Source organism: Macaca fascicularis, chromosome 8 (assembly GCF_037993035.2).
Source record: "Macaca fascicularis isolate 582-1 chromosome 8, T2T-MFA8v1.1".
NCBI lineage: Eukaryota > Metazoa > Chordata > Mammalia > Primates > Cercopithecidae > Macaca > Macaca fascicularis.
The window spans coordinates 24,844,832-24,857,841 of record NC_088382.1 but is presented as its reverse complement, the minus strand read 5'-3'; the positions used below and the strand labels follow the sequence as shown (position 1 = coordinate 24,857,841).

General features: G+C 53.7%; 1 protein-coding gene across 6 annotated transcripts in view; it reads left to right on the top strand.

The window, feature by feature from the left end:
• Window positions 1-13,010, top strand: part of GFRA2 (GDNF family receptor alpha 2) — a 100,579-nt gene that overhangs the window by 12,281 nt on the left and 75,288 nt on the right. For 5 of the 6 annotated variants that reach the window (XM_045397986.2, XM_074000411.1, XM_045397989.3 and 2 more), the window contains one exon: window positions 2,644-2,727. The exons of the other annotated variant lie outside the window; for it this stretch is intronic. In XM_045397986.2, coding sequence (XP_045253921.2) covers window positions 2,644-2,727 — 84 coding nt within the window. The remainder of the gene's footprint in view (window positions 1-2,643; window positions 2,728-13,010) is intronic. 6 annotated transcript variants of the gene reach the window in all.

Here is a 13,010-nt window from a genome sequence, read left to right as displayed (position 1 = left end):
GTCACTGTTGGCTGCATGGGGACTTAGAGACCAGGTTTCTTGCCCTCTGCAAAGGTGACACTGAAATTCAGGGTCTTTTGGTCTGAAGATGAAGAGCAAGGGCTTCTTCCATTCCCAGAATCTGACATTCTGGCTCTGGTTTCAGTGGCTCATGCCTCAGGATTTCTCACTGGTGAATTCCATGGCAGAAACAGGCTACACAAGTTGACTTAAAGAGGCTGGGCCCCTCCAAACCAGTTCCGGAAGAGGCTGTTCCTACCCTGCCACCCCTACCCCATTAATCAAACTGGCCTAGCTCTACCTAGGCCCGTGGCTGCACTAGATGCAGTAGGGAAGGACAGGCCCCCCCTCTCCCCACCGCCCCGGGGGGACCATCTGGCGGACAGAAGACTGATCTTGGGAAAAGGGGAACAACAGTACTTATTCAGGAATGATTTGGTTCCAACAACACTCTGCATTTTGGGACACAGTATTCCCAGCAGTGAAGCACTTAGACTTTGGAGCCCACTGCCTGGGTGTGAACCCTGGCTCTGTCGCTTGTTAGCTGTGTGACCTTTGTCAAGCTACTTAATGTCTCTGTGCTCCTTGTTCCTCATCAGTCAAACAGGGAGAAAAATAGTGCCTATCTCATACAGTAGTTAAGAGGATGAAGTGAGCTATATCTAAAGCACTTTCAGTGCTGGCACTTGGAAAACATGGTATAACATTATTTTTATTGTAAAAGTGATTTCCTAAGTTCCTACATTGTTTGGCCTCAATAAATAGCAATGGCTGGTCACCCCACCTCAAGGAGTTTTTCAAGAGAGTCTAAAGTGCCCGTGGGTGGGGTGGAGGACACTGAGATCATCCAGGCTGGTGAGGGGTCCAAAGGCCCCAAGGAGAAGGTGGGATCACATATGGGCCATAAACAGTGTGTCTTGACTGGGCGTGGTGGCTCATGCCTGTAATCCCAGCACTTTAGGAGGCTGAGGAGCACAGATCACTTGAGGTCAGGAGTTCAAGACCAGCCTGGCCAACATGGTGAAACCCCATCTCTACTAAAAATACAAAAATTAGCTGGGCGTGGTGGCAGGCACCTGTAATCCCAGCTACTCGGAAGGCTGAGGTAGGAGGATCGCTTGAACCCAGGAGATGGAAGTTGCAGTGAGCTGAGATCGTGCCACTGCACTCCAGCCTGGGTGACAGAGTGAGACTCTGTCTAAAAAAAAAAAAAAAAAAAAAAAAAGGCTCATTTGGATTAGACTGTCAGCAGATTCCAGCTGGGCACCTGCTATGTGTCCTGGGTGTCGCAGGGCATGAGGGATGCTCTTAGGAGGTGACATGAAAGGCAGAGGCTATTCCTTATGCAGGGAATGTGCCTCTTCCTTGTCATCTGGGGCTGTCCCTTTTTCTAGGGGTCTGCCGGGAATAACAAGCAGCCTGCTTGCTCGGTGAGCCTGCAGGGGGCTAGTTGAGTCTCCACTTCCAGCCTCTGGGTGACCACATGCAGAGGGGTTGCAAAGCCCATCTTCCAGATGCATGATACCTTGCTGCAGGTAGCCTTGAAGAGGCTGCCCCACCTGTGCTCACTCCTAGGCAGAGGGTGCCTGCCTGGGCACTGGGCCCTGCCTGGATGGGAAATGAGTGTGTGAGGCTGTGGGTTATCACCAGTGCCCTGCTTCTCACTACACACACACGCACACGCACACACACACGCACACGCACACACGGGCAGGGTGAGTGATGAGCCATCAATTTCCCCTTGCTGATAACATCTCAAGAGGCTATTTTCTTTCCTGCTGAGGCCTTAGCAGAGGAGGGTGGGATTCCTGACATACTGGTAGGGTCTTAAGGGGAGCCCTGGGCCATCCATCTCCTGTCACTCACTCGCTTTTCCATTCCTGAGCCCCCGAGGCACCCAAAGCCTCGAGGAAAGGTCCGAGGACCTGCAGGTGGTGGGGAAGACAGGAGGGCCCTGTGGGAGAGGGGCCACGCAGACCGAAGCTGGGGATCAGATCACCCACTGAGCGGAACTTCAGCCCCTCCAGCAAGATTCTCCTGGCGACACGATGGGAGGCAAAGAGGAAATTCTTTCCTCCTCAGTGACCTGGGCGGAGCTGGCATGGTGTGATGGGAAAGGATGCTGGTGGGAGGGCCAGGACAGCAGAGTCTAGCTCTCGCCCTTCCAGGAGTAGCTTTGTGATCTCAGGCAGGTTTCTTCACCTCTCTGGGCCACCTCACAGCCCTCTTTTGTGAAATGGGGAATGATTGTGGAGAGCCCTTTGACTTCAAATCCTGCGATTGATACCTGGCCTTACGTGGGCCAGCATTGCCCTACTTCCCCCAGACGCACCTGGAAGTCCTTCCAAGGGGGCCGGCTGTGCAGTGTGGTCACGAGAGAGAAGTGTCAGGCAGTTCTGAGCTGCTGTCAGGGAGCTTCTCCTCTAGTTGGGAGACAGACCTGCCTGGGTGAAATGCTAAACATTTCGTTGCTAACGTGCCCTGGTCCTGCAGTGTTCACTTTGGGAAGGGCTGCTCTGTCTCTTATCCCCTGGGTGGCATGAGCTTTCCCCTGTTAGAGAGCTTTCCTGCGGCAGAGTTGCTAAGTGCCAGCAGCGCTCTGGCCCGGAGAAGCCCGTGTCTGACGCCTGTTCTGTCTTCCAGGTGAGGAGTTTTACGAAGCCTCCCCCTATGAGCCGGTGACCTCCCGCCTCTCGGACATCTTCAGGCTTGCTTCAATCTTCTCAGGTAAGTGAGCTTGCACTGGGACTTGGCCAGTTCTTCTCTTGTCCCTGTGGCGTGGCAGATGGAGCTCTGGGCTTGGACAGGCGTCCTGGCATCCGAGGATGGCCCTGCTGCCCATCAGCTCGCCCTTAACAGTTCTGAGCCTCAGTTCCTCCTCTGTAAAGAACACGATGCCCACCTCTCTGGGTGCTTGTGTGGAGCAAGGTGTTGGTGGAAATTGTCTGGTCAGCTGGCTGTCATGGAGTAGGGCTTGAATCTGGAACCTGGTGTCACCCTTCTATCTTAGCCTCGTTCCCTCTTTCCAGTTCCCTGGCTCTCCTGCTTTGGAGCTTTTCCACTTGGTCATGTTGCTTACCCTGTCTGGGCCTCAGTTTCCTCCATTGTGATGGGAGAGTACCGTCCTTACCTCAGTGGATTGCCGTGAGGTCTAAGTGGGTCAGTGGGTGGTGAAGGGCTCAGCATGCTGCATCAGTCAGCATCAGCTGTGGCTTGGTGTTACTGGTCCTATGACGATCTGTTCTGCCCTGGGTTTTCCCTCTCTCTTGAGGGCTCTGCTTCTTGAACCACAGGAAGGGAAGTGTCTGCAGGAGTCACTCTGGTCCTCAGGCCACCCCCTGTGCCGTCCACCCTGGGGAGTGATACAGTCTGCATTGGGTTCTAGCTTTGCCAGGCTCCACATGTAGGGGCCAGATGAGCTCTGGGGGTCTTTCTTCTTGGCTTTGTTCTCTGTGGCATCTGGGAGACGCTGGGCCCAGGGCAGCCCACCCTGCCTGGGCGCTGGGGAGGGGCTTCCAGTCTTGGGAGTGCTCTGTGGGGGTGGGGGGTGAGCTCCTCTAGGGATCGGTGGAGACTGATGCTTCAGGGGTGGCCAGAGTGGGGCTTGTTCTCAGGGATCTTTGAGCACAGGAAATCTGGTTTACAGGCAGTTTTGTGGCAGTCTTTGAAATCTTCTGGAGTTTCTATGGCTCTAAAGCAGGGTTTTCAACAGCAGTACTATTGACATGTTGGCCTGGATAATTCTTTCTTGTGGGAGGAGCCGTCCTGTGAGTCTGAGGATGTTCAGCAACGTCCCTGTCCCCACTGGATTCCAGCAGTGCTCTTGCAAGCTGTGACAACAAAGATGTCTCCAGACAGGGCCACATGTCCCTTCGGGGCACAGCCACTGCCAGTTGAGAAGCACCGCTGTAAACCGTGAGCTGAAAGCATTTCCAGTGGGACCCTAAGCCCTTTCAAATAAAGAACTCTCCAGGGCCATGTTTCTCAACCATTCTTTTTTTTTTCATTGTTGTTTGCTGGGGAGAAAAAATAATTCTTCCTAACTAGTGAGATTAAATACCAAGGAATAACATTTTGTCTCGAAGGTTTGAGTTTTGGAGGACCAGAAGCCATGGTAAGATCTCCTTTCTCTTTTTCTTTTTGCCCACTCAAGAACCAGCTTTTGCTCCCTTGAGGTGACGCCCTTCCCTCCTGTGGAGAAAGCACGCTCTAGGAGATTGAAACAGGGATGATACACGTGTCCCTGGTGGGAGAAATCTTGGATGCCCAGGAAGGGAGGTATTGGCCAGGGCGTAGCCATCTGGGCATGGCCTTGGGCGCTGGTGATGGTTGGGTTGGTGGTGAATGGAGTGGAGACCTCAATGTCAGCTGTGTTGAGCACCTTGCCCTGGGCTCTCGACATCATAATCCCCCCGCCCCAGTGGGGTCATAACAGAGGCTCTGAGCTCAGAGCAGCTTCCATGCTGGCCTTGCCTGTGGGCACCATGGCAACTCTATGGTAAGTCTTGGCCAAGGGCTGGACTGGATGGGGTTGACTGGGAGTCCTTCCCGCACAGGCATTCTGATTCTTACATTTCCTGATGAGTTTTGCATGGAAATCCACTTTGGACCATTCCTTCTGAGGCAGTGCTCTGGGTTTCAGAAGCAGGTTGAGGATGCCATTAGCCTGTGGATGCTATGGTGGGCACACCCTGGTGGCCCCCATATGCACCCACGTTCTACTCTGTGTGAAGGTCAGGTACTGGCAGATTACTACTGCGTGCACAGGTGACACTGGGCTTCCCTCCAGTAATAAATAGCTTTGACTTGCTCCTGGATGTTGAAGTGCAGAGATCCTCACCTTAGCCCAAGCCCCTGCTGCTCCTTGGACTCACACTTAAATATCTTCCTAGCAGAAAATCTTTACGTAATGGACTTGACACTCTGTGGGACAGGATGTTGACAAGACAAATGAGGAAATTACTAGGTCTGCAGCTCACTGAATCAGCCCGCTTTCACCTGCTGCCCAGAGATAACTGGGCCCTACGCAACTCTGGGTTTCTGTGCTCCAGGGACCACTCCCTGCCATGAGGGCTGGGCTTTGGGGACTGTGCTGGTCCCTCCTCACTGCCTCTGCTGATTCTGCTCCACCCAGAGAAGCCTTAGGGGTAGGTAAGTAGGCAGCTCTGTCTGGGGAGACTTGGGCACATAGTTGAATAGGGAGGCCCTGGCCCTGCCACGAAGAAACCAAGCTGGGGCTGGGCACAGTGGCTCACACCTGCCTCTAATTTCAGCACTTGTGGAGGCCAAGGTGGGAGGATTGCTTGAGCCCAAGAGTTTGAAGCTGCAGTGAACCGTGATGACACCACTGCATTCTAGCCTGGTCGACAGAGTGAGACCCTGTCTCAAAAAAGCCTCCCAAAACACACACACAAAAGAAACCAAGCTGGCCATGGTGAGGAGCTCAGCAGAAAGGAGGCGAGAACGGGAGCTGGGAGGTGGTTCCAGTGCAGTCCCCACCATAGATCCCCTGTAGGGTCTTGGGCAGGCTCATTTCATGTACCAGATCTTGTGTCTGAATGAGGACGTGAGCTTGGAGCAGTGCTTCCCAACCTTTGTCCCATCAAGGCACACAGAAAATGGTGGTGTGGCAGGGTGAGCAGACCAGCTTAGTGCTCAGGCCATCACGAGCCTCCTGCTTGTCAGCGTCTGGGCACACGCATCCCCCATCTGTGTGTGGTACGCTGGCTGCAAAGTCTTGTGAGTAACCAAGAACCTGCGCTAGAACTTTGGCATTAAAAGGCTGTCACCCCGCAGGATTGCATGAAATCCTGTGGGAAGCCCCTCCCCAGCCCCACTCATATTGCCTGCGTGCTGCCCCCTCCGCTTCTCTGTGTGGAAAGACTGTGGGTAGGGAGGGAGGCATGGAGTCTTGGTGACCGCTTCTGGGCTGTACTATCTCCAGGTGGGGCATCAGGGAGGATGCTCCTGTGTCTTTGGGACTCAGTCGCTACTATCTGTTTACCAGCTCCTGTCTGTGAATTCAGGGCTCTGTTATAGGGGCCTCCTGGAACGTCTATTCTTCTTCATCTCTTTCTGTTGGGGTTCTCGGAAAGTCATACCGGGATTCTGTTGCAAAGCTGCCAGGATTCCCGCAGCAACCTCCAATGTCCAGAAGCCTTGGGGAAGGGCAGCTTCTTCCGTCCTCTCTGCCCAGTGCTGCCTGACAGACCCTGGGCTCAGCGGTGGGTCAGCGAGTCCTGAGTCCAGGACCAGGTAGGGAGCAGTGTGACTGTGATCTGAGTCACAGCGACAGTGATGTTAGACGTGTCCACATGTCCTGCCCTCCCCTTCTATGTGGGAAGAGATTTCATGGAGAAGAAGTGAGTTTTGTCCTGTTTCTAGCAATTCAAACTGCCCTTGAAAGCGTGGGACAGTATGTAGGGAGGTGCCTGGAAGAGCGCGGGCCTTGAGCCAGACAGTCCTGGGTTCGAATCCTGACCAGGCCTTTTAGGGGTGTGTGATCTTGTGGCTCACTGTGGTCTTTTTGAGCTGTGGTGCCTACGTCTGTAAGATGGACATATGATGCCCTAAGAGGGTTCGGTGGGAATGGATGTCGGCAAAGTGCCCATGGCGCATCAGGGACTGAGCCAGCTTTGGCGCAGTGGGTCATCCTCTGTCTGCCTGGGGTGCTCAGTGGAGGCAGGAGGTTGTTTAGGTGGGTGCAGGGGTTGAGGAACTGAAGTGGAGCATCCTTCTCATCCCCAGGCTCCGTGACCCTGTGACTGCTGAATCCCAGCTGATTTCACCTGGGGAGGCAGGAGAGGGTGGAACCAAGGTGGAAAAGAACGAAGAGATCTTTCGGGAAGAGAGAGGTTGCAGAGGGAAGGAGGACCTGGAAGGGCGGTGTGGAGCCAGCAGGGATGTGGGCCTGTAGAACTAGAGAGAGGTGGGTGGACGTCAAAGTGGTGATGAAGAGGACCGGGTGGGTTGGGCAGAGGTGTCCTCACCAATACTGGGGCCATGCCTAAGGGATGGGGAGAAGTGGGCAGATGGCCTTGGCTGTCATCAGGTGCTGTGTCTGCATTCTCGTGAGGGGCAGGGGCTCCGGGGTCTGGCCATGCAGTGCAAGTGTGGCTAGAGGCTTGGGCATGTGGCATCCTTTCTGAAGCTGGAAGGGAACTTAGGAATCATGGAGGCCCACCCCTTCACCTGACAGAAGGGGAAACTGAGGCTCAGAGGGACGGCACACATGTCGATGGGATTCCAATCCCCGTCCCACCTCTGAAGCACTTCTCTAAGCCCCAGTCCTGTTCTCTTGCCCAACCTGGGGCCAATGGCAACACCTACCTCTGAGGATTTTTGTTAGGACTAAATGAGATAGTGCAGGTGAGTTCTTGGCCTGAGCCTGGCATGCTGCTCTAAGCTGTGTTAGCTTTTTAAAACATTAGTGTGGACTGGTTTCTCCAAGGTCCAATGGCAGGTTGTGGCTGGGCCAGCCTAGAACCCAGCATTCCAGAAACTGTGTGTGCCTTTGCTGATGCAAGGCCGCCTTTCACGCTGGGATAGTGCTTGGTCGTGACTGGAGTAGAGGTGATTAGGTGATTTCCAGAGAGCAATGGGCCCCTGAGGCTCAGAGGGAGTCTTGGGTGGGGACAGCCATCACGTGCTGTGCTGTGCTGTGACAGGGACAGATAGAGGCTGGTGAGTGGCCTGGGCTCAGTGGCCTTTGTGGACTGGAGGTGGAAGAGATGGCATTGTCTACCATGGTTGGCCAGCATGCATCTGGGGTGGGTCATCTTGCTTGGTTGGAGCCTGGAGAGGGCCAGGGATGTTCTCGTTAGATGCTCCTGTGGTCCTTGTTGGAGGGCGGGCTCAGGAGAAGAGGGAACTAGCACTCAAAACGCTACCCCTTGCCAAGAAGCCTTGCATACAGCCTCTGAGAGGTGACCGCCACCATCCCCTGGTGCCACAGCACTTTGTCCTTTATCATGGTGCTCGCTGCCACGTGTTGGGGGCATGTGTGCGATTGTATGTGTTGGTCTCTGTGTTCTGTGCAGCCATCACCCTCTGTGTCCTCTGCGTGTGTGACACTGTCCTTTGTATCTAATACACGGCCACCGAGGAATCCTGGCATCACGGCTAGAATGTGGACTTTGAGATCGGCTAGTCCTCGTTTTGAATCCTGGCCTTACCTTACTGTGAGAGCTCACTGGACCCCCTGAACCTCATGTTTCTTATCTGCAAGATGGAGCAGTCCAGCTGCCCTGCAAGCATTGGCACTCAGCGTGCCGGGGCACAGATGCACCCTAGGTGCTGACGAAGGGTATCACTGTTTGCTGACTGGAGGGAGCTGATGGCTTTGCGGGAGGTGCTAAGCAATTGTGAGGTGTCACATGTGTGTGACATCTTAGGAGTATCTGGGGCATTGAGAAGGGGCGGATCCTGGCCGGGGTGTGCAGGAATTGCTCATGGAAGGGGCAGGGCAGGGCAGGGCAGGGCAGGGGCAGGGCTGGGGCAGGGCTGGGGCAGGGCTGGGGCCAGACCTTGGAGGAACATGTTTTGTTCAGTAAATATTGAGTGCTTCGTGTGTTCCGGAGATGGTCAACCACTGCTGTAAGAGAATCAGACCCGTGTCCTCACTGTGTGGTGCGACAGGCAGATACTCACTTAGGGACTCCCTAAGTGGCTTGTTTTCAGCAGCAGTGTAGACCAAGTGCTGCCCCAAGAGTTCAGGGGAGGCAGCAACCAGCAATGACTAGGGAAATCAGGGAAGTCTTGCAAGAGGAGAAAGTGCGATGTGGGAGTGGTGTTCCTGGTGGCATCATGGCTGGGAGGTCTGGCCGAGCCTGGGGTGATGAAGGAACTCCAAGTCTTTTGAGCTTGGGGGCTCAGGGGACAATGAACAAGGATCCTTGTGGCAGACAGGACAGTGGCCTCTCTGGGGTGCTCCAGCCCAGGACTTCTCCGTGGCAGAACTCAGGATGACTCCCTGATTAGGGGGCTCGGGTCCCTAGGGAGGAGTTGGTCTGCCCTTGGTGTGGGGAGAGACTTATCCCTGGGCTCAAAAGTCAGTCCCCAGGAAGACACCCCTGTGGCCTGGTGGGGGCTGGGGGAGGATTGGACCCGGCTTTGCTTGGCCAGGTGTCTAGGGAAGCCCCTTGCCTTCCTGGGGTCGGCTCCCTCTGTGCGCCCCAGGCCTGGGGGCAGGAGACCTAGCCTTTGTGTGGGTACCCCCTCCTCTCCTTGGGCTGCTGAGCAAAAGAATACAGGGTGAGGCTTTAATGTTTCAGCAGGTCGGGCTGGTGTCTCTCAGAGACCCCGTTCCGAGGCCACCCTGTGATGAGGTGGGGGCACGGGGCTGAGGGCAGGGAAGAAGCGGAAGAACAGCAGAGCAGCAGCTCTCCCTGCCCCCTTCGCGGTGGCTCGGGCGGTAAACTGCTTATCCTCAGGTTGTCTCCCTGAGCCGAATGCAGAAGTGTGTTATTTAAATTTCAAAATCACATTCTTCTTCTAACAGCTGTCAGAGGCTCTGAGTGTCAACGAAAATTGGGCTTTAGCTGCAGCTCTGTCACCTCCGACACCTCCCCTTTCAGGGAGAATTCATCTGATGGCCAGGGAGTGGGTGTGGGGTGCAAGAGAGCGGGGGCTGTGGGGACAGGGAGAGGTGAACTGTCAGGCGGTGGAGACAGGTGACTGAGCGGCTCTCACGGTGCTTGGGGCCGCCAGGAAGAAGGCAGTTTCCCTTTCTGCAGGGGCCAAAGCTGGAGGGATCGGCATTTTCCCTCTTCTGTTTTTGTCTGCTCGCTCTCTCTGTCAACACCAGTGACCTCAGGCTCTTGTCAGTGGGTAGAAGGATTTGCCGGCACTAAGGTGTGAGCAGAGTGTTGGTGACTTCATCTTTGGTTGCCTTTGTGTCCAAGTGAGAAATTGCTATGAGAAAGACCAGGAGGGAACAAATGTAGTGTCCCCTCCCACCAAAGCCTCTTTCATGGTAGTATTTCAGGTGCTGTGGTTGAAGTGAGATTTTTTTGGATGAAGGTATTTTCTGGTACCCTCCAAATAACATCGTCCAGGGAGCCACCTGCCTGCTTCTCCTTCCATGTGTGGGGCAGGCCCCGCCAGCACCTGGGGTGCGGGGTAGCTCTTGGCCGGATGCCCCTGCTCGGTGCTGCTCCTGAGACGGCACTGGTGAGGCTCCGTGCTCCCTGAGCACGCCCTGGCTTCGCCATCAACTGCACTCGCTCCGGCTCAGAAAACAGGATGTGAGCACCTTCCCTGGGCACTCCCCTCCCACCCGTGTGTGCACGCTCCCGTAACCCCATGCTGTGCACGGCGAGCAACAGCGGGAGAGGGGTCATTGTGTGACGGGAACACGTGTGTGTGTCTGGTGTGTGGAGAGTGTAAGTATGCATGGCATATGCATGGGGTGTGTGTGTGAGAGGTGGGGTGTGTGTGTGTGTGTGTGTAGAGATGGTAGATATGTATAGGCAGTGGTTTGTGTGTGTGGTGGTGTGTGTATGTGATGTGTGTGAGGTGGTGTGTGTGTGTGGGCATGGTGATATGTGTAGGCGGTGATGTGTGTGTAGTGGTGTGTGTGTATATGTGATGCGTGTGTGTGGTGTGAGGTGGTGTGTGTGTGTCTGTAGTGGTGTGCGTGGGTTGTGTGTGAGATAGTGTATGGAGTGCCTGTGATGTGTGTGTGGTGGTACTGTGCATGGCAGTGTGTGTAATGTATGTGTTGGTGTATGTAGGTTGTGGTATGTAGTATGTGTTTGAGGTAATGTGTGTCAGTGGTGGAGTGTGTGTAGGTGTTTGTGTGTGTAGGTATGTGTTAGCGTGTGTGGATGTGGGGTAACGTATGTGTGCTGGTGTGTGTGATGTGTGTGTGGGACAGGGTGTGCATAGGTGTGATGTTCATGAGGTATGTGTGGAGTGTGTGGGTGGGCCGTTTGTGTGTGTAGGGGTGTGTGTGAAGTAATATGGGGTGGTGTGTATGTATGGTGGTGTGTGTGTAGGTGTGTGTAACGTAGTGTATGGGGTGTTGTGTGTGTAGTGTGTAGGTGTGAGGTGGTGTGTATGTAGGTGTGTATGAGGTAGTGTATGGGGTGTTGTGTGTTGTGTGTGTGTGTGGGGTGGTGTGTGTGTGGGGTGGTGTATTGTGTAGGTATCACGTAGTGTACGAGGTGTGTGCGTGGGTGTGTGTGGTGTGTGGAGTGGTACATGTGTGGGGTAATGTGTTGTGTAGGTGTTTATGAGGTAGTGTGTGGGTTGTGTGGTGTATATGTAGGTATGTGTGGAGTGGTGTATGTGTAGGATGGTGTGTGCATAGGTGTGTGTGTAGGTGTGTATGGGGTAGTGTATGGGCTGTTGTGTATGTGATGTGTATGTGTAGTGTGTGTAGGTGTGTGTGGGGTGGTGTGTGGGTGTGAGGTAGTGTATAGGGTGTTGTGTATGGTGTGTACATAGGTGTGTGTGGGGTGGTGTGTGTGTAGGTGTGTGCATGTATGTTGGTGTGTGGGGTGGTGTATGTGTGGGGTGGTGTGTGTAGGTGTGTGGTGAGTGTAAGGATGTGTGTAGATGTGTATAGAGTAATGTATGGGGTGTTATGTGTGGTCTGTGTGGTGTGTGGGGGTGATGTATGTGTGGGGTGTTGGGTGTGTGTTGTGTGTATATGTGTATAGGGTAATGTATGGGGTGTTGTGTGTGGTGGGGTGTGTGTAGGGGTGTGTGTAGGTGTGTATGCAGTAGTGTGCGAAGTGTGGTATGTATGTGTAATAGGTGTCTAGGTATGTGTGGGGTGGTGTGTGTGAGGTAGTGTATGCGGTGTTGTGTGTGTGGTATTGTCTGTGTGGTATGTAGGTGCGTGGGGTGGTTTATGTGTGGGGTCATGTGTTTATAGGTGTGCATGGTGTGTGTGTAGGTGTCTATGGGGTAGTGTATGGGGTGTTGTGTGTATGGCATGTGTAGGTGTGCATGGGGTGCAGGCGTATATGGGGTAGTGTATGGGATGTGTGTGTGGTGTATGGTGTGTATATAGGTGTGTGTAGGGTGATGTATATGTGGGGTGGTGTGTGTGTAGGTGTGTGGTGTGGTACATGTGGTGTGTGTGAGGTAGTGTATGGGGTGTTGTGTGTGGTGTGTGTAGGTGTGTGAGGTGTATGGGGTGTGTGTGGTGTGTGTATGTAGGTTTATGTGTGTAGGTATGTGTGAGGTAGCGTATGGGGTGTGATGTGTGTATAGGTGTGTGTGTATGTGTGTATGGGGTAGTATATGGTGTGTGTGTGTAGGTGTGTATGGGGTAGCATATGGGGTGTGGTTTGTGTATAGGTGTGTGTACGTGTGTATGGGGTAGTGTAGTGTGTGTGGTGTGTGTGTAGAAGTGTATGGGGTAGTGTATGGTGTGTTTTGTGTGTGGTGTGTGTGTGTACATGTGTATGGGGTAGTGTATGGTGTGTTTTGTGTGTGTGTGGTGTGTGTGTGTATGTGTGTATGGGGTAGTATATGGGGTATCGTGTGTGTGGTGTGTGTGTGCGTATGGGATAGCATATGGAGTGTGGTGTATGTGGTATGTGTATAGATGTGTGTGTGTATGGGGTAGTGTATGGTGTGTGTGTAGGTGTGTATGGGGTAGTGTATATAGTGTGTGTGTGGTGTGTGTGGCATGTGTGTAGGAGTGTATGGGGTAGTGTATGGGGTGTCATGTGTGTGGTGTGTGTGTTAGTGTGTATGGAGTAGTGTATGGGGTGTGGTGTGTGGTGTGTATGTGTGTATGGGGTAGTGTATGGTGTGTTTGTGTGTGTGGTGTGTGTACATGTGTATGGGGTAGCGTATATAGTGTGTGTGGTGTGTGTAGGTGTGTATGTGTACATGTGTATGGGGTAGTGTATATAGTGTGTGGTATGTGTGGGTGTGTTTGTAGGTGCGTATGGGGTAGTGTATGGGGTGTTGTGTGTGTGTGTGGTGTGGTGTGTGTTTGCATGTCAGTGTGTGGGAGTGGCTGTGGGTTTTTGGCAGTAGCCTTCTGTCTG